This window comes from Monodon monoceros, unplaced genomic scaffold (genome assembly GCF_005190385.1).
Source record: "Monodon monoceros isolate NGI ecotype Baffin Bay Population unplaced genomic scaffold, NGI_Narwhal_1 Super_Scaffold_5, whole genome shotgun sequence".
NCBI lineage: Eukaryota > Metazoa > Chordata > Mammalia > Artiodactyla > Monodontidae > Monodon > Monodon monoceros.
Window position 1 is genome coordinate 48,584,449 of NW_021703782.1, and position 22,338 is coordinate 48,606,786.

At 36.4% G+C, this 22,338-nt stretch overlaps 1 protein-coding gene across 7 annotated transcripts in view; it reads right to left on the reverse strand.

The window, feature by feature from the left end:
* The window catches only part of CCDC171 (coiled-coil domain containing 171), a 359,296-nt gene that overhangs the window by 36,628 nt on the left and 300,330 nt on the right, over positions 1-22,338 (reverse strand). For all 7 annotated transcript variants that reach the window (XM_029203361.1, XM_029203357.1, XM_029203362.1 and 4 more), the window contains one exon: positions 9,459-9,611. In XM_029203361.1, coding sequence (XP_029059194.1) covers positions 9,459-9,611 — 153 coding nt within the window. The remainder of the gene's footprint in view (positions 1-9,458; positions 9,612-22,338) is intronic.

Genomic DNA, 22,338 nt, shown 5'->3' on the forward strand with positions numbered 1-22,338 from the left:
TTCGGGTTTTTGGTATGCTGGTACAAAAACCCGAACGAACTTTTTGGCCAACCCAATATATCAATTATATATGTATATACTTAATATACATAAATATAAAATTTATAATACCTTGCCCCTACAGTCACTATACAGATATCATTCATCATAAAAGTAGCTCCTCTTAAACTGCATCATACAAAAACTAAAAGGCTACAGAAGAGGTGTGAGGCCAGTGGAATATACATTATTATTATCTCTAGGCCCCTGTTTACTGTATAAAAAAAGTTTCTGGACTATGAAAAACCTTTAAAAGCTTGGAAATTTGTGTCAAGGATCAAGGAAAATGTTTGCATATTGACTGGGCTGTCCCACCTTTTGATGTTTTTTGTTTCCCTTATTTAACTCTGTTAGTATCCAAAGGCCAGAGCTGGAGCTCACGATTAAAATGTGGAAGAATTTAATGAGCATCTAAGTAAGCAATATTTAGCAAAAGGGTAAAACAAGGGCTGTTATGACATAAAATGTCAGTAAATTTTGAGAATTAAATGGAAAAGAATTAAATGGGAAAAATTAAATGTGCAGTTGGGAAGAGTAAATACATAAAGCAAAGGGGGTAGATGTTTTCCAGTGCCATTAATGGAGACGTATGAGTCAGAGGGCTTCTCAGAAAGCTGAGAGTCACAGCCACAGTGCTCCTCTACAAGTCTGCATCATCTCTCACCATTCTCCACCTGATGCACACTGCTCAAGTCATACAGACGTCTTTCCATTCCTTCAGCATTCCGTGCTTTCCCTTGTCAACTCCTCCTTAACCTTCCTTATCACAGCTAAGATCTCCATTCCTCAACTAGACCACCTGAAGCCAAGGTCAGATTCCCAGTTATGTGCTCTCATAGCACTCTGTGATTCCACTTTAACGTCATTCTTTTAATTATCTGTATAATGGTTGTAGTCTCTACTACACTTGAAAGCCCTTGATGGCAGAGATTTGTTTTAACCCACACTGCAGTCTCATAGGAAAGCACCAGACAAGAAATCAGAGGCCTTGTTCTAATCTGATTGGGTTCTAATCAAAAACCTGGGAGTAAGACTCGAGAATCTGTACTTGATACCACTGAACTGCACTGCACAGCCTGTCTCAACAAATTAAGGCTTGGTTTATGGCTCATTTTTAAAGATTATTTTTCTTGAAAGATTAAAAACCTCAATAATAAACGTCAGGAATCAACTGAGATAAAGTAAAGTTTATGAAAACAATTTACCTAGAGTAAGTTACTTAAATTCTGTCAGTTTCTTTATCCATACAATACTAACAAACAATACTTCCTCTCTCAAGAAAATGTAATAAAAATAAATGTGACAGAACTTTAATTGAGAACTTAAGATAAAGGGGTCCTTTTTTTTTTTATCTTAACAGATAAAAATAACATTAACCAAAGTATCTAAACCCTTCTGCTTGATTAACAATATAACACCACTTGACAACTATCGAATCTGACATAATCTGAAAAATGATGCAACGATCTCTCCCCTGCAATATACTAAATGGAATGCTCCTCTGATTTGTTACTCACTATTTTCTCACAAATAAAGTACTGTAGAATCAAAAACATACTGCTTAAACATACAATGGAAATGAGGCAAATCAATACTGTAGCTTGAAGCACCATAACTCACAGCAAAGTATTTGGGTTTGGCATTCTATCTCTCACAGACTGAAATATCATGTGTTTCTCCACAGTTGTGGGTGTGCCGGTCTCCAAACACCCACAAGTAATTGGTTCTGACTGCTGTACTGTTCTCTACTGGGCTGTATGGGATTCAAAAGCTCTTTACTCAAAGCTCTTTCTGGTTACTATTACTCAAGATAAAAGCTCTAGAACAGCCCTAAGTTAATGGGTCAAAGACCAAAATGCTGAAAATGTTAAAGTCCTGGCAAGTATACAATTGATGAGAACTCTTAGATGAACTCCAGCATCACTAGTACATGTTACTGAACAAAAAATGAAAGTGTCACCTAAAGGGGGATAAAGCTTTTAAAGATGACTATTCATATCTGCCATACAATCCATCTCTTTCTATGCATTACCACACCATGGTATATTAAGTTTTTTCTTAACTAATAATGAATATTTATTTTTTATTCTTATCTAGTGAAATGGTAGAAAATTTAGAAATGAGCATATACTGACTTGCCTGAGTTGATTAAGTAAGTGATAACAACAGCAACTAACATTAATACTGTATTTAGTATTAAATGTGCTAAAAGCACTGATTTAAGTGTTGTTTTAGATCTTTTGCCTACTCATAAAAAGATTTCCTCATGCTTACATATATTTCTTAAAGCTACAAGTATAGCTTAGCTGTATGATATATACGTAACTATCAGAAAAATCTGTGTGTGTAGGGAAGCGAGCCAATATTTACTGAGGATCTACCAATATGCCAAACACTGTATCTTTGTTTAATCCTCACAACAATCCTACAATGTAGGGAATTTCACCCACATGTTACAAACACTGAAGCTGATGCTTAGAGTGTTGTGTGGGTAATAAGTAAGAGTGCCAGAAAGCACCCCCAAGTCTGCCTGACTCTAAAGCTATATATGAGGGGAAGGAGGTGATGGTAATTGAAGCAGGTACTGGAGCAGAGAGCTAGATCATCTGAGGACCCAGTAATGGAGTTTTGAGAATGGACCAAAATAACAAATACAGAGACCAAATAAGAACATCAAGAGCAAAACAGTCAGAGACAGAACCAAATTAGGTTATAAAGTAAGAAGCAGGGATTGGATGGTGCAAGAATGGATTGCAAACATGTGAAGGTAGGGTTTGGAGTGACTGCTGCAAGCAGTCTTGGGCTCCAGCGGGTACAGGCTGTTTGGGTGAGTTGGATGTCTTTGATTCAGAGCGGGAATGGAACTAAAGTAACAATACATTTCTATTACACAAAAAACCTCATTATATAATTTAATTCATTAAATATATGTACTACGCATGAGGCTTATTACTCAAATCAAAATAAAGCAAAGATTTTTTACTGCTCTTCTCCCTTAGCAAGGTGTCAAATTGCTAGACATCCTTCAAAGACTCCTGCAAACATTTCTTCTTCTCAGTACCTTCTTCTAACAAGGTTAGGCGGAATGAACTCCTCCCTCATCTATGTTCCCACATACTTTATACATGCCTATTTTTAGTATTGATATTTGCTTATGTGACCATTTCCCTTGCTAGAAGAGGAATCCACAAAAGCAGAGATCATGTCTTCACCTTCATCCCCATAAGAGAGCTAAAATGGTAGACAAAAATCCAAAAATGTCAATAATTATATTAAACTTAAATGATCTAATCACCCAGTTAAAAGCCAGAGACTGTCAAATGGATAAATACAACAAAACCAGCTATATCTTTCTACAAGAAACCCACTGTAAATATAAAACATAGGTTAAAAGAAAAGAATGGGAAAAGATATATCATGCAAACACTAGTCAAAAGAAAGCTGGAGTTAAAAAAAAAGAAGTAGAAGAAAGCAGCAGTATGAAAAAGGTGATAATTGAAATTATAAAAATGGACAGTATAGTGGACAGGGTCAAAACCAGACTGCGGGAGGCCTATTTTAAGAAGATACTGAAACATATTTAAGTCATTCCTGTCTTAGAACTCCGTGAATCCTCTGAACACTCCACTCCTATTTTTCACACTTAATAGCTAAATCTTTGCGACAGATGTCTAAATTCACTTCTTTTGTTCAACTTCCACTAATTTCGCCACCTCTTGCTGAAAGAGCCTTTGTTAAGTTTACCAAGGGCCTCCATGCACTAACTCCAAAGGCCATTTTTCAGTCCTCATTTCACTTGCTTTTCAGCAGTATATGACACTATCGGCATGTCACCCTTCTTGAAATTCTCTCTTCTCATGGCATCATACTTCCTTGGTTTTCCTCTTCCCTCTTTGCCTGTTCCTTCACAGCTTCCTTTGCAACATTATCCTCTTGTACTCAGGCATTATATGCTGGAGTTTTTCAAGCTTCATTCTTAGGCCTTTTTCTCTTCTTACTCTATAAACCGTCCCTATGTCGTCTCAGTCTTGCTGATAGCTTCAAGTCCTACCCGTATAACAGTGACTTGAAATTGTTATCTCCAGCTTGGCATCTTCCTTGAATTTCACATCAAGCAGCCTTTGTGACATCTCCAGTTGGATGTCTCGGTGGCACCTCAAACTTAACATACTCAAAATTAAACTCACAATATCCCCTCCTGTTCCATTGTTTCTCTCTCAGTAAATGAGATCATTAATCCATTTCCAAAAGCAAAAAAACCTAGGAATTGTTTGACACACCCCTATCTCTTGTTCTTCACATTCAATTGTTTCTTCACACTACAGCCAAAGTGATCTTTTAAAAAAAGCAAATCCGAGCATATCACTCCTTCTTTAAAGTTTTTCAATGACTCTTCCTTTGCTCTCAAAACAAAGACAACAAAGTCTGACCTCTGCCCTTTTCTCCAGACCTTTCTTATCTCAGAGTACTCTTGCCTTTGCTCTCTTTATTCCAGCCATACTGGTCTTCTTCAATTTCTTCAATTTCTTCCTCCCACCACAGAGCCTTTGTAAATATCTGTGCTCCTCTCCTCCTGATCTGGAACACTACTCTCTTCCACCCCTGGGTACCTTATACCCAGTCTTCAGATATTAGCTTAAGCATCACTGACCCAGAAAAGGCCTTACTGATACCTTAGTCTAAGGCAGGCTCATTTGTTTAAAAAAACTCTTATACGCTTAAGTTCTTCTCTTTCGGCGAACTTATCCTGGTAAGTAATTACACATTAACTAGTGTGATTACATGAAAAATATTTACTTTCACTATTAGATTTTAAGTTCATGAGAGTGAAGATTGTCTGTTTAGGTTCACATGACATCCCCAGGACCAAAACTAAGCCTGTCACAGACCAGATGCAGAATAAATATTAAACTAATGGGTGGAGAAAAGAATTAACACACAATAATACAAAGAAGGCAGAGCTCAACTAAGTAGAGGCCAGAGAGCCAACGAAGAAAAGTCGATAACAAGAGAAACAAAGGAGATGAGTATTTAAAGAAGAAAGTAGTTGAAGCCTCAAATGTCTGAGAAAGATGAAAGGAGATGAGAAGGAACCAATGGATAGGCAGAGCAAGCAGAAAATTATTGGTGACCTTTAAGAAAATAGTTTCAGTAGAATGAGCACATAGAAGAAGAAAGTATAGACTGCTTTTCAAGAATGTGTCAGTGAAAAGAGGGGCAGACAGGCTGCAGAAAGGGCAGAGAGCTCAGCCACGGGAATATACTGATGGTGATCATAGAGCAGGAGTTACATGCTCAAGGTTGCAATAGGAAGCAGAACAAAATGACACAGTTTGAAACTGAAGATGTTATGTTAGTAAATAATCCTTCCCTGTGGTGCAATCCAATTACTTTCTATAAATATAATGGTAGGGCTTCCCCGGTGGCGCAGTGGTTGAGAGTCCGCCTGCCGATGCAGGGGACGCGGGTTCGTGCCCCGGTCCGGGAGGATCCCACATGCTGCGGACCGGCTGGGCCCGTGAGCCATGGCCGCTGGGCCTGTGCGTCCGGAGCCTGTGCTCCGCGGTGGGAGAGGCCACGGCGGTGAGAGGCCCGCATACCGTAAAAAAAAAAAAAAAAAAAAAAAGATGTAAATATAATGGTAACAAAAATAATAGCTAACTTTTTTTGGATTATTCACTAAGTGCAAGGCAAAGTGCAAAGTACTTTAAGACTTCTCACTACCTTTTTTTTTTTCTTAGATTCCATATATATGTGTTAGCATACGGTATTTGTTTCTCTCTTTCTGACTTACTTCACTCTGTAGGACAGACTCTAGGTCCATCCACCTCACTACAAATATCTCAATTCCGTCTCTTTTTATGGCTGAGTAATATTCCATTGTATATATGTGCCACATCTTCTTTATCCGTTCATCTGATGATGGACACTTAGGTTGTTTCCATCTCCGGGCTATTGTAAATAGAGCTACAATGAACATTGTGGTACATGACTCTTTTTGAATTATGGTTTTCTCAGGGTATATGCCCAGTAGTGGGGTTGCTGGGTCATATGGTAGTTCTATTTTTAGTTTTTTAAGGAACCTCCATACTGTTCTCCATAGTGGCTGTATCAATTTACATTCCCACCAACAGTGCAAGAGGGTTCCCTTTTCTCCACACCCTCTCCAGCATTTATTGTTTGCAGATTTTCTGATGATGGCCATTCTGACCGGTGTGAGATGATACCTCAAGGTAGTTTTGATTTGCATTTCTCTAATTATTAGTGATGTTGAGCATTCTTTCATAGGTCATGAAGAACCTAGGGTTAAGACGGGAATAAAGACACAGACCTACTAGAGAATGGACTTGAGGATATGGGGAGGGGGAAGGGTAAGCTGTGACAAAGTGAGAGAGTGGCATGGACATATATACACTACCAAACATAAAATAGATAGCTAGTGGGAAGCAGCCGCGTAGCACAGGGAGATCAGCTATGTGGTTTGTGACCACCTAGAGGGGTGGGATAGGGAGGATGGGAGGGAGGGAGATGCAAGAGGGAGGACATATGGGAACATATGTATATGTATAACTGATTCACTTTGTTACAAAGCAGAAACTAACACACCATTGTAAAGCAATTATACTCCAATAAAGATGTTAAGAAAAAAAAAAAAGACTTCTCACTAGACCTCCCAACATCTCTATTAGAGAGTAGTACCATTATCCTCATTTTACAGATGAAAACCTGAGACCCAAGTCACCTGATTAGCAACTGACGGAAGTTGAATTGGAATCCAGATATATCTGACTTGTATGACAGGTCAGATATACTATTAATTGGTTAACCCGGTATCTATTCATTCCTCATTTCCTTGTCCCTTGACTCATTATAGCTCAAGGTGGCCACACAACCCATTTCCAGCTGATGGAATATAAGCGGAAATATGTTTGGAACTTCCTTGGAAGGCTTTTTCTCTTTTAAATATATAAACATTTAAATATACATTTAATATCTGTTATCTATTAAATTTATATTAAAATTTCTAAATATTTAAAAAATAAATGTATGGTATAAAAACTTAAATATTTTCTAAATGGAAAGCCTTGCAATGCTTTATCATATATATAAAACAGGTATTGCTGGGCCATCCCATTCCTCTGACTTGAATGTGATTCCAAATCCTAGAGCTGGCTTCCATCTTATGACAACCAGGGAGTGGCAGAGAAATTACAGAGAAGCTGAACCACTAAACCGATGACAATAGTCACCTACTTCTAGACTTCTTGCTGTATGAGCAAAAAAAACTGTCTTAAACATGTTAGTCAAGTTTTCTGTTATTTACACTTGACTGTACTTCTAATGGTTGTAATTCCAAAGCCAATGCTCTTATCTACCAAACTATATATATATATATATCACCTCTCATCTATGAAATTAAAAGATTAACCTCTCTGAGTTCTTAAGTAGTTCAAGTTAGAAAATGCGTATTTAAATGTCTTGAAAAATAGAAATTAGTATACAAATTTATTATTGTTTTCAAAACAATGATTCTCAACTAAGCGAAGAGCCTGGAGAGCATATATCCCATAGAAACATGGGATTAGGCAGCAGTGTCCTAGAAGGACACATCAGAAACTCATGGGGAAAATTTTCACATTACACACATTCCCTTTTGAGAATCACTGCTAGAGTGAACCTCCTCTTACTAATAAGATGATGAGCATATCCCGTAAATCTGTTCAGAAGGTTGAGAAGTGGAGCTTTATTATGATAGTGGGGGACATTAAGCACACCTCCATTAAGACATCAATAGCTTAATAATTGGTAAAAAATTTTTGAACCCATGGGAAACAATCCCACCTTACCAAACTTTCTCAGAACATAAGCAATTATTTTTATATGAATAACAGTAATAAACAACCAATAATGGTATGACCCAACAAAGCTGACATAGTATAATGTAATATTAACCAATGGGATCAGAGAGTTAGCAGGAAAAAATGTAAATGTGTTTCAGAGAAAGACTAGAATGAATTCCAAATACTTACTCAAATCTTTATAAAGGTTTCCTCTTCATCTTGATTTCTCTTATTTGAGGTCAAATTTACTACTCTCTCACTAAGAAATTAACAAAGTAATTTTAAAAATTGAACTCAACTGAATCTCATCTCAGGTCCCAAATAACTAGTTTGTTCATTTATTGGATTAGGTCCCAGTATGTTTCATTCAATAACCATTTGTTGAACACCTACTGTGGGTCGGACTATTCTTGGCACTAGAGTGCCTTTACAGCTGTGAAGAAAATAACCAAAATAGCTTGTCCTTATGGAACTTATACTCTGTGAGGCTAAGGAGCAAACAGACAAAAAGCAAATAAATAAAATACAATATATGTAAGCTGGTAAGTGCTATAGTGAAAAAAATAAAGCAAGGAAGGTAGAAGGTAGATAGGCAACATGGGGTGAGAATGAGACAGAGCTTGTAGGGTGGGGGAGGGTTAGTGGTTGCAGTTTTAAATACCATGGTCATAAAGCTTTCATTAGGATGCTGACACTTGAGCTACGACCTGAAGGAGCCGAAGAACCAAACCACAACTATGCATCTATTTGCTTAAATGCTAACTCTTTTTCTGTTGAATATATCATTTGAAATTGGTCAACAGCTAAATGGCAAAATGATACTGTTTTTCCTTACAAGTCACCCAGATCCATTCTAATCAAACCAAACAGGGAAAAAAAGACATTCTAATTATTGGTAACCCTCTGAATCTCACTGTTGAGATATGTTGACATACCTGGCTTTTGAGGAGAAAGTTTAAATGTGTATTTTATTCCTTTATGTCACAAATATATTCATTTTTTGATACTCCCCAAACACGTATTTCAAATGTAGAAAATTTTGTTTAGTCTTAAATGAGCCCCAATTTCATCATGGGCTAAAATTTTAAGACATAAAATGACTGCTGAAACTGAATTTTAATCCTATAGATGAATCACAACGTGCAACTTTAGCTGGACATGTATTATGGATAAGACTAGCTTTCTACAGAGAATAATCACATGTTCTAATTACCATTCTGGTTATACGCATAATTAATAATATTCTGTCTTAATGGGACACACTGAATCTTCAGACACTTGCAAGCTTTAACTATGCATACTGCCAAATCCAACTGTCAGCCGCACTGCCAAACACAAAGGAATCTGGATGTAGTGTTTTAGCATTGATAACAATATGCATATCTTTATACATGATACAATGGAAAAATTAATTGCTTTTCTTCCTTCAAAATTTTCTCCACACTTAATAATTTTACGTTGCTTGATTGATTACTCACCCTAAATTATATATACTGGTGAGTGATCTTATGAACAACAAAAACATGAATGTAAATGTGACCCAAGATTCAAAGAAGAAAAAAATATTGCAGGACTTACTGATTGTAAACTTCCATTTTCACGTAAACAAGCTGTGTGAAGTTCTGATTTCAAGGTTGCAATGTGACTTCGATGAGATGTCATTTCCTTTTCTAATGTAGCAATTCTAGTGCTTGCAAGCTGGTAGACATCCACGAAACTTTTAATCATAGCCTTAAGAAATAAAAATAATGCCACATACAATTCAAATAAAGCTGTCCCCAAAGGAGAATTTCCATAATTTGAAAGCAAAATCATTAAAATTTTAAAATAAACAACTTTTCATCCTCCTTTAAAATAATAAAGCTAAACCTCACATTTTATATTGAGAACCGTGACTATTTTAAGAAAGTCTGGGAGAAAATAATTGAGACTTTTTTCCAGAATATTTATTTAAATAAGGTGTACTTTGATCTATTGCGCTTAAAATTTAGAATGCAGTTTTTAAAGATGGCACACTTATTACCTTTGTAAAGTTAAATTCAAGTTGCAATTTGACCTAAATTTCAATCTTAAGACACACAACAGATGGATATATAAGCAAGATATTTCAAAATGAGCTCAGTAAAATTTTCAAACCACCTAGAAAACAAATGTTTTGAAACAAAAGGAGCTGAACTAATCCTATGAATTTTTAAGAGTAAATAATATGATTCCTATATTGTAAGAAAAGCGTAATTATTTTCATTCATATAACAGAGGAACACCCTTGCATTACACTGGCTATAATAAAATAAATAACATAAGCAAGTGCTGGTGATTTTTTCTCTTCCCTAAGTAGTGTAATATTTGGGAGAATTGTTGGGCCTCTGTACCACAGTTTAATCATATTTTGTAGACTTTTGCTTCTAAAGCAAGCTGTAGTGAATTTTAAGTCCAAGAATACTATTACACCTTTGAAAGACTAAAAAGTCTTTCAAAATACTTCAAATACAGTAAAGTGAAATCAAACATTTCAAAGACATATTAAAGTATAATTTTATGTTATTTACAAGAAAACCATGTTCCAACTGCAGCCACAACTTAGAACAATGGTAGACAGTCTGAAAATTTCCAAATTATATTCAACCTGAAGAGTCTGGTTTGAGAGGGCTTTAAGAAACTAGATATTTGGGCAATTCTGAATGCATATGAAATAATGTGGTGAACAAAAAGTAAGAAACAACATACACAATGTCTGAGAAAAAGAAGTAGGTGAGTTATTTGTAGTTAAAAGAAAATTCATAGAGTTTTGCCTAACAAATTCCTATTTGCCCTCAAAAACCCAGCTCAGAAACCACCTCTTTAAACAAGGCTCTTTTGAGCCCAAAGGCAGTGTTAACTTCTATTCTGGTTCTCTGTGGGTCCCTCATGCTTGCTTCTACTATTGCATTTATTGCTTTGGCAGAAATGCATTAATTTACATGTTTATAGTCACTACACTAAGGAGCTACCTAGGCCAGATATTGTGTCAAATCTAATCATCTCTGTATCTTCAGGGATGGCTTGAATGACTGACAGGAAGGAAGGAAGGAAGGAAGGAAGGAAGGAAGGAAGGAAGGAAGGCAAGGAGGGAGGGAGGGAGGGGAGGGAGGGAGGGAGGGAGGGAGGGAAGGAGGGGGAGAGAGAGAGACTGGAAAAGATGAAAAGCCACATTAGTCATATTCAGTTTGGCAAAAAATACCTTATAGAAAAGGATGAAGATACTTGGGAAAATATAACCTTAACACTCTAGTGAATAAATTACTACCCATACTTTATTCAAAGTCGAAAAAAGAAGCAAAAGCATAGCTGTAGGCATAAAAAGATAAAGTACACAAAAGTTCATTCTGTTACCCAACACTAAATAAGCATGGTACGACCTCATGTTTGGGAACATCTCACATGTCCTAACATTCCTTACCTTGAGTCATTTCAAGGTAAGCTGAGGGCTAATACTAACACAAAATATGTCCCTGGGTTTCAAAAGTAGATAAAAATCAGAAATTACAAAATCATATCTGTTTCTTCCTGCACCAAGTCTCTCTCTACTTCTGTAAATTCATTTATCTTCTCCACTGAGATGGTGGACCAGGAATCACAAGTCCTATTTTTTTTCTGGTTCTCATGCTGCCACTTACTTAGCTTTATCTTGTTGGGCAATGCCATGTCATCTCTCTGAGCCTCCACCTCCTCCCTCCATAAAATGGGAAGAAAAGTCAATTTTTTTGCTTATTTCTAAAACTGTTGTGAGGATCAGATAGTTAAAAATCTAATACAGGGCTTCCCTGGTGGCGCAGTGGTTGGGAGTCCGCCTGCCGATGCAGGGGACACGGGTTCGTGCCCCGGTCCGGGAGAATCCCACATGCCACGGAGCGGCTGGGCCCGTGAGCCATGGCTGCTGGGCCTGCGCGTCAGGAGCCTGTACTCCGCAGTGGGAGAGGCCACAACAGTGAGAGGCCCGCATACTGCAAAAAAAAAAAAAAAAAAAAATCTAATACAAAGCCATTCTCTTAACCCTTCAGCTACATTGCACCTAATATAAAAAAGCCCTCTAAAAATAGTAAGCTAGTAAATTTCATTGTAGTATTACCATTGTTCTATTTTTAAATTCTCCACTAAGATCTTAATTAGACAATCTGTGATAGGTGGCTTGTATACATGTGTTCCTGTTATATAAGGACCTATAGTGCATAAAATGCATGAAAACTTACATAAAGGCCTTATTTAATAAAAAGAAGAAAGTATTCTTCTATCAATAATAGGCTCCTGGATTATTATCTCAATGTAAGTCATAATAGAACTGGCCTCTAATATATAAAAAATTTCAACATTTAATAAGTTGTCCTGGGGCTTCCCTGGTGGCGCAGTGGTTGAGGGTCTGCCTGCCGATGCAGGGGACACGGGTTCGTGCCCCGGTCCAGGAAGATTCCACATGCTGCGGAGTGGCTGGGCCCGTGAGCCATGGCTGCTGAGCCTGCGCGTCCGGAGCCTGTGCTCCGCAACGGGAGAGGCCACAGCAGGAAAAGGCCCGCGTACCTCAAAAAAAAAAAAAAAAAAGTCCTATTTCTTAAATTTGGAGAAACACATTTCATGAATTGTCACATACATGATATTCTAAAAGGAATTATAATATAAAAGGTATTCCTTCAAATCTCTTTTTTAAAAAATAAAATATTTTTTGAGAAGTTATATCTGAATTTTTACGTGATGGATGGAACAAAAGTCATAATTATTTTGGCTCCTTCCTTGATCTGCTTTTAATAACTAAATTCTGATATTCAGTGCAGTATTAAGAGAAACCACATATTACTTCTTTATAACATTAAAAAGAATAAAATAATAATCTACTTTTTGCTTAGGATTTAGAGTCTTAAGCATTTAAAATTTTTAACGCAGTATTTGAGAGATGAAAGCAATTTTCTATAACACTTACTGTATAGGATATTTTTTTCAGAGCAGCAAAGGTAAGGTAATCAATACAGAAAGTATGTTTCACGGAACTAGTGTAAGTAAAATATACTACATGCTTCTAAAATGAAAACCTCCTTCAGAACTGAAAGGTAGGGAGGAGTGTCAGTGAAATCGCAAAGCTATTCAAAGAATCCACAGCTCTTTTGAAGAATAAAGAATGTTAACTTCCAGTATTAAAAAGTCATTCAAACTATGTTATAAAGGATGCCAGTGAAAAATCCAACTCTTTAATACAAAAGAAAGGTGCCAGCTTGGTAGAAGAAATGGAAATGACAGCTGGAATCAAGTGAGGGGGTACGAGGAGGAGTGAGTGAGCATCTCATGACCTCTCTATCAATCTCCTGAAGTCTAGCGCTATACAATACCCCTCACTCCTGTATTAAAACATCACACCTTTTTACATTAGGAAACAATGACAAAGCAGCATGATACTGTCAAAAGCAAGCCCAGCACTTGAGAATATATCCCATGACATCTTTGGCCCTTGGGATTTTGACTATACCATGCAGTGAGATATGAATCTCAGTAGGGTTTATCTAGTTATATGAGAAACAGAACAAAAAACAGTTTCTGGACAAAAATAGCCTTTTGTTTTAGAGATAATCTATTGTGTTTATAATCAGCATACCAAGATGAGAAAGTTCAAACATATAAAATTCCACATTCTATCTATTTCAAGGAAAAGCGTGTTTTAGAATACAAAAAATTCTGAGACACAAACAGGTGACTGTCACTTGAGAACTAGTATATTATTTATATAATTTGTTATATACATATTATGTAGTTTAGACTGACTTCAAAATTGGATTTCAGGGAAAGTAGGAGCCTTGGGAAGCTGATGTTAGGAGAAGGAGCAATTAGTGGAAAATGTCATAAGGCCTAGATGCCAACAAAATAGTAAATTTTCTATTTATATTTTTGAGTAAGTAATTGGGAAGCAAAAACCTCTGACATTTACTTTAAATTTTGTAATTACGGATATACTTCATTTCTATATACTATATAAAGTAAGTATACCATGTAAAATAGATATACCAGATATACCAAATATGTGAAATATAATAAATCCCCATAATATGGGGAAAATGATTCCTAACTTACAAAGATTTTGTGGGGGTTAAATGAATATTAATACATGAAAAGACCTTAACTATCTGGCATGCAGTAAACACTGTTAACTATAATAATGACAATGATATCAAATTAGGAAAATTACTATTTTAACTCATAAAAGAAAGATTCAATATTTCTGAGGGGTATTATTGGACATATAAGTATTTTAAATACAAGTTATTCTACACATTGAATATATTAAAATTCTTTCAAAAATAAAGAATTTTAGAGGCTAATGAATATTTACTTCCTAACAACAAGATGTCCCATTGATAATAAAAGTTACTATTTAAAGAACAAAATAATGCCATTTGCAGTGACATGGGTGGACCAAGAGATGGTCATACTGAGTGAAGTCAGAAAAAGACAAATATACGATATCACTTATATGTGGACTCTAACAAAAGGGTACAAATGAACTTAACTACAAAACAGAAATAGAATTACAGATGTAGAAAACAGACTTATGGTTACCAGGGGGTAATGGGAGGTGAGGGATAAATTGGGAGATTGGGATTGACATATACACAGTATTATATATAAAACAGATAACTAATAAAGACTTACTGTATATAGCCCAGGGAACTCTACTCAATACTCTGTGATGGCCTATATGGGAAAAGAATCTAAAAAAGAGTGGGTAAATGTATATGCATAACTGATTCACTTTGCTGTACACCTGAAACTAACACAACATTGTAAATCAACTGTACCCTAGTAAAAAAATTTTTTTAATTAAAAAATAATAAAATAAAAGTTACTATTTAAGATGTCTTTCCTACAAATGAAAGTCTTAGAATGATAACATTCTCATAGTTTTTAGTATTAAATTTTATTCCTTGGCACCTGGAATTAAAGGAAAATTATTTTCTTCATTATCACAAAATTACTCTGTAAGGTTGCTCATTTAGTTGACTTACTTTCATTCCAATATTTTATAAATGTAGGGATACAGCAGAGAATGAGGGTTAAAGCGTCTCTTACTAGTCTGCAAATAGCAACTACGTCCCCCAGTCAAGAGCCAGTCTAAGATCTGGAAATGGACTGTTTAGTTTGGATGTTGGGTTTCTGGCCCTGGCCCTAAATGCTATTCACCATGACATTCCAGTACAAAGTTATGTAGGAAAGACTCAAGCAGGATGGCAGACTGCCATCCACCTCCTTGCTTTACCACACAGAGTTGCACGTGTGTGTGTGTATATGTGTGTGTGCATGCATGTGCAGGCATCAAAGCTGATAAGAATGCTTTCAGCTGACAAGAATTCTGAGGAATCAGTAAGGAAGAGAAAGTAGAAGGGGCCAGAAACAAAATTTTAGAGAAACCCTATCCAAAACACAAGCAAGAAAACACTTCTACAAAGGTGTCAAGCAAGAAAACACTTCTACAAAGGTGTAACCAAGTACAAGTGGGCTTGAAACTAAGCATAAACAGCTATGAGAGGAGGGAGAGGGCCTTAACTTGGCTTTATCAGTAGCCCTGAAACCTCTTACTCTCAACAAAAAGTTATTACTAATGATGGTTAGTGAAAGAAATATGATTGGATATGCTTTACAATTTTAAAAATCTTGTATAGCTTTTTGTGATACAGGTATCCCTGCTCTTCGAAAGTTTGCCTTATGCCACTTCACTTTCACGAAAGACCTGCATTTGTACCTGTTTTCGATAACCGAAAGAAATCCCAAGAGGATTTTCGTTTTTACCAAAAAAGGCAAAAAGCAAAAATAGCGTTCACTGTTTGTTTTGCAGTGAGCCGTTTTGGAGGCAGCGCTCACCCAGAGCAGTGAGAGTCGCCCCTCCAAGCTCCTTCCCCGGGAACTACTCTCAGCATTTAAGCACCAAGTCCACACAGCTCTGAACTGTGTCTGTGAGCATCTGTGCTTTGTCTCCATTTATTTTGTTCATCCATTAGCAAGATGGGGCCTAGGGTAACTGCTCCTTCACTTAACACCATTTCAGCTTATGACAGGTTTTATAGGAATGCTCTGCTTTTGGATAGTGGGGAAATGTGTTTGGAAGTCTAATACTGAATCCTCACCCTGACCAATCCCATGACGTGGTAAATAGGGAAGATGCACTTGGCGAAAGTACACCACTGGTTGTGTTTATTAAATCATGACATGCATGTTTCAATCCTATCAATCAAGTAAATGAAGTTTTAATTGGAATTTTGGCTAAAATATTTCCAACTTCCCTGAATTAATCAACTGTTCTTTAAACTAATATATGTCCTGTTTTTATATTTTCACAAATGCATTTTATACTAAATACATTTTATATTTTTAACAAAAATTCAAACACATGTTTTGGTTCAAAAAATTTGCTTCTGAACTTTCTATGTGTATACACATATATGAATTTTTATAGATTTAGATCAATTTTGGAAAAATTCCAAAATTCTGGAAACACTTCCAAACAACTATTTTCATAATGCTCCATAAAACTCCTTCAATAAAGCAGTTCATTTTTTTTAAAACTTCTTGTGACAGAATGTGTTTTCTCTTGGCTTCTTTAAAAAAAAATTTATAGATAGAATGCTTTTGATAGCCACTTGCCAGCAAAGAAAAGGTCTACAGATTTGGAACCCTTCTCTTTATGTTACAGAAAAGTACATAATTCACACTCAAGTTCAAGAGTAATTTGAAGCATTCTGCCACAAGAAAAACAGCAAACCTTATATAGAAGATTTTAAAGACTACCTCTTATCTCATTGTAAACTACTGTAAAGACTAAACTATGAAAAATAATTTAATCCATAAATTACTTAACCATACAGGGTACATAAGAGTTCATGGTGAAATACAAAGAAAGTAAATAAACAAGTGAGGACACCATTCTCAGCCCTGCTGCACTGTAGAATCCTTCCACCTTTTCCCAAAATACCTAACAGGAAATATTAATGTCTAAAAAATGGACCAAGTGATGATACCAGTGCCAATCCATATCAAAGAATAAAAATTTTATCTCTTTATTAAAAAGAAAGGGAAAGTCCATTGTCTTGCATACCCACTGGGATGTATTCAGTGTCCAAAGTGAGTTAAAATGGAAAAAAAATTGGAGACTTCCATATATAGATTTTATTCTATTTTATATTTAGTTCTTTTAATAGACTACATTTTTTAGAGCAGTTTCAGGTTCACAGAAAAATTGAGTGGGAAGTACATAAATTACCCATATACCCCCTGCCCCTACACACCCAAAAACATCCCACACCAGAGTGGTACATTTGTTACCATCAGTGAACCTACACTGACACATCATCACCCCAAACCTATAGCTTTCATTTGTGTTGACTCTTGGTGGTGTACATTCTATTGGTTTGGACAAATGTATAATGACATGTACCCACCATGGTAGTATCACACAGAAGAGTTTCAGTGCCCTAAAAATTCTCTGTGCCTACTCATTCTTCCCTCCTCCCCAACCCCTGACAATCACTGATCTTTTTACTGTCTCCATAGTTTTTATATTAACTTTTTAATCTTTCTTTTAAAAATCTTTTAAAATCATACCTTTAAAATATTCTATATTTTTTTGTTTTATGTTATAGAGCTTATTTAACAATAACACAAGTATATAATTTATAAAGGTATAAATATACATACATACATATATTGGAGATACTGGTTCAAAAATAAAAGTAAGCCATCAACAAGTATGGAGAGCACTCCTCTGCATCACGGTGACTGAGCTAGGCAGCTCTTCCCCTACTGGTGTGAAGGAGAGCTGCAACAGATGTGTTTGTGCCCACAAACCAAAACAGAGAGTGGCCTAGAGTCAGAAGGGCACAAGTTGCTGGAGAGGGTGTGAAAAAAAGGGAACCTTCCTACCCTGTTGGTGAATGTAAATTGGTACAGCCACTATGGAGAACAGTATGGAGGATCCTATAAAAACTAAAAATAGAGCTACCATATGATCCAGCAATCCCACTCATGGGCCTATATCTGGAGAAAACCGTAATTCAAAAAGATACATGCAGGCGTCAAGATGGTGGTGTGGGAAGACGCTGAGTTAGCGTCTCCCCAAAACTAGGGTGCCTGCCAGCTGCTGGTGGAGGACCATGACACCCAAGGAGATGGGAGGAACCGCCAAGTGAACCAGTCACTCAAGTCCAGGAAGCACAGAGAGTCCCATACAGGATAAACTCTAGGAAAAATACACCAAGACAAATATTAATCAAACTAACAAAAATTAAATTCAAAAAAATATATTAAAAGCAGCAAGGGAAAAACAAAAAAAATAACATACAAAGGAATCCCCATAAGGTTAGCAGCTGATTTTTCAGCAGAAACTGCAGGCCAGAAGAGAGTGGCAGGATATCCTTAAAGTGATGAAAGAGAAAAAGCTCTAACCAAGATTACTCTACCCAGCAAAGGTCTCATTCAGATTCTACAGAGAAATCAAAAGCTTTTCAGACAAGCAAAAGCTAAGAGAACTCAGCATCACCAAACCAGCTTTACAACAAATGCTAAAGAAACTTCTCTAGGCAGGAAACACAGGAGAAGAAAAAGACCCACAAAAACAAACCCAAAACAATTAAGGAAATGGTAACAGCAACATACATATTGATAATAACCTTGAATGTAAATGGATTAAATGCTCCAACCAAGGGCTTCCCTGGTGGCGCAGTGGTTGAGAGTCCGCCTGCCGATGCAGGGGACACGGGTTCGTGCCCCGGTCCGGGAAGATCCCACATGCTGCAGAGCAGCTAGGCCCGTGAGCCATGGCTGCTGAGCCTGCGCGTCCGGAGCCTGTGCTCCGCAACGGTAGAGGCAGCAACAGTGACAGGCCCGCCTACCGCAAAAAAAAAAAAAAAAAAAAAAGGCCCAACCAAAAGACACAGACTGGGTGAATGGATACAAAAACAAGACCCATATATATGCTGTCTACAAGAGTTCCACTTCAGACGTAGGGACACATACAGACTGAAAGTGAAGGGATGGAAAAATATATTCCACACAAACGGAAATCAAAAGAAAGCTGGAGTAGCAATACTCGTATCAGATAAAATAGACTTTAAAATAAAGACTGTTACAAGAGATAAGGAGGGACACTACATAATGATCAAAGGATCAATCGAAGAAGATGTAACAATTATAAACGTTTATGCACCCAACATAGAAGCACCTCAATACATAAGGCAAATGCTAACAACCATGAAAGGAGAAATTGAAAGTAACACAATAATAGTAGGGGACTTTAACATCCTACTTACACCAATGGACAGATCACCCAAACAGAAAATAAATAAGGAAACACAAGCTTTAAACAACACAATACACCAGATAGATTTAATTGATATTTATAGAACGTTCCACCCAAAAGTGGCAGAATACACTTTCTTCTCAAGTGCACATGGAACATTCTCCAGGATACATCACATCTTGGGTCACAAATCAAGCCTTGGAAAATTTAAGAAAACTGAAATTGTATCAAGCATCTTTTCTGACTACAACGCTATGAGACTGGAAATCAATTACAGGAAAAAACTGTAAAAAACACAAATACATGGCAGCTAAACAGTGAACTACTAAATAACCAAGAGATCACTGAAGAAATCAAAGACATTTAAAAATACACAGAAACAAATGACAATGAAAACATGACAACCCAAAACTTATGGGACACAGCAAAAGCAGTTCTAAGAGGGAAGTTTATAGCAATTCAATCTCACCTCAAGAAACAAGAAAAATATCAAATAAACAATCTAACACTACACTTAAAACAACTAGAGAAAGAAGAACAAAGTAAACCCAAAGTCAGTAGAAGGAAAGAAATCATAAAGATCAGAGCAGAAATAAATGAAATAGAAACGAAGAAAACAAGAGCAAAGATCAATAAATCTAAAAGCTGGTTCTTTGAGAAGATAAACAAAATTGATAAACCCTTAGCCAGACTCATCAAGATAAAAAGGAAGAGGACTCTAACCAATAAAATTAGAAATGAAAAAGGAGAAATCACAACTGATACCGCAGAAATACAAAGGATTATAAGAGACTACTACAAACAACTATATGCCAATAAAATGGACAACCACGAAGGAATGGACAAATTCTTGGAAGGGTACAATTTTCCAAGATTGAACCAGGAAGAATTAGAAAATATAAACAGACCTATCACAAGTAATGAAATTGAAGCCGTAATAAAAAATGTTCCAACAAACAAAAGTGCAGGACCAGATGGCTTCACAGGTGAATTCTATCGAACATTTAGAGAAGAGCTAACACCGATCCTTCTCAAACTCTTCCAAAAAATCGCTGAGGGAGAAACACTCCCAAATTCATTCTACGAAGCCACCATCACCCTGACACCAAAACCAGAAAAAGATATCACAAAAAAAGAAAACTATAGACCAATATCATTGATGAACATAGATGCAAAAATCCTGAACAAAATACTAGCAAACAAAATCCAACAACACATTAAAAGGATCATACACCATGATCAAGTGGGATTTATCCCAGGGATGCAAGGATTCTTCAATATATGCAAATCAAACAATGTGATACACCACATTAACAAATTAAGGAATAAAAACCATATGATCATCTCAATAGATACAGAAAAAGCTTTTGACAAAATTCAATACCCATTTATGACAAAAACTCTCCAGAAAATGGGCACAGAGGGAACCTACCTCAACCTAATAACCTAATAAAGGCCAATATATGACAAACCCACAGCAAGCATCATACTCAATGGTGAAAAACTGAAAGCATTTCCACTAAGATTAGAAACAAGACAAGGATGTCCACTCTCACCACTATTGTGGAAGTCCTACCCACAGCAATCATCAGAGAAGAAAAAGAAATGAAAGGAATGTAAATCACAAAAGAAGAAGTAAAGCTGTCACTGTTTGCCAATGACATGATACTATACATAGAAAATCCTAAGGATGCCACCAGAAAACTACTAGAGCCAATCAATGCATTTGGTAAGGTTTCAGGATACAAAATTAATGCACAGAAATCTCTGGCATTCCTATACACCAACAACGAAAAATCAGAAAGAGAAATTAAGGAAACAAGCCCATTCACCACTGCAACAGAAAGAATAAAATACCTAGGAATAAACCTGCCTAAGAAGGCGAAAGACCTGTACTCAGAAAACTATAAAACACTGATGAAAGAAATCAAAGATGACATAAACAGATGGTGAAATACACCATGTCCTTGGATTGGAAGAATCAATATTGTGTAAATGGCTATACTACCCAAAGCAACCTACAGATTCAATGCAATCCCTATCAAACTACCAATGGCATTCTTCACAGAATTATAACAAAAAACAAAAAAAAACAAAAAACTTTGTGTATGGAAACACAAAAGACCCCGAATAACCAAAGCAATCTTGAGAAAGAAAAACAGAGTTGCGGGTATCGGGCTCCCCGACTTCAAACTATACCACAAAGCTACAGTAATACAGACGGCATGGTACTGACACAAAAACAGAAATATAGATCTATGGTACAGGATAGAATGCCCAGACATAAACCTATGCACATATGGTCACCTAATTTACGACAAAGGAGGCAAGAACATACAAGGCAGAAAAGACAGTCTCTTCAATAAGTGGTGCTGGGAAAACCGGACAGCTACATGTAAAAGAATGAAATTAGAACACTACCTAACACCATACACATAAATAAACTCCAAATGGATTAAAGGCCTAAATGTAAGACCAGACACTATAAAACTCTTAGAGGAAAACATAGGAAAAACACCCTTTGACATAAACCACAGCAAGATCTTTTTTGACCCACCTTCTAGAGTCACAGAAATAAAAACAAAAATAAACAAATGGGACTTAATTAAACTTAAAAGCTTTTGCACAGCAAAGGAAACCATAAACAAGACAAAAAGACAACCCTCAGAATGGGAGAAACAACAGACAAAGGATTAATCTCCAAAATATACAAACAGCTCATGGAGTTCAATATCAAGAAAACAAACAATCCAGTTAAAAAATGGGTAGAAGACCTAAACAGACATTTCTTCAAGGAAGACATACAGATGGCCAAGAGGCACATGAAAAGATGCTCAACATCACTAATCATTAGAGAAATGCAAATCAAAACTACAATGAGGTATATCACCTCATGCCAGTGAGAATGGTCATCATCAAAAAAATCTAGAAACAATAAATGCTTTCCAGTGTGGTGAAAACGGAATCCTCCTGCACTGCTAGTGAGAATGTGAATTGATACAACCACTATGGAAAACAGTATGGAGGCTTCCTTAAAAAACTAAAAATAGAACTACCATATGACCCAGCAATCCCACTACTGGGCATATACCCTGAGAAAACCATAATTCAAAGAGACATGTACCACAGTGTTCATTGCAGCACTATTTACAA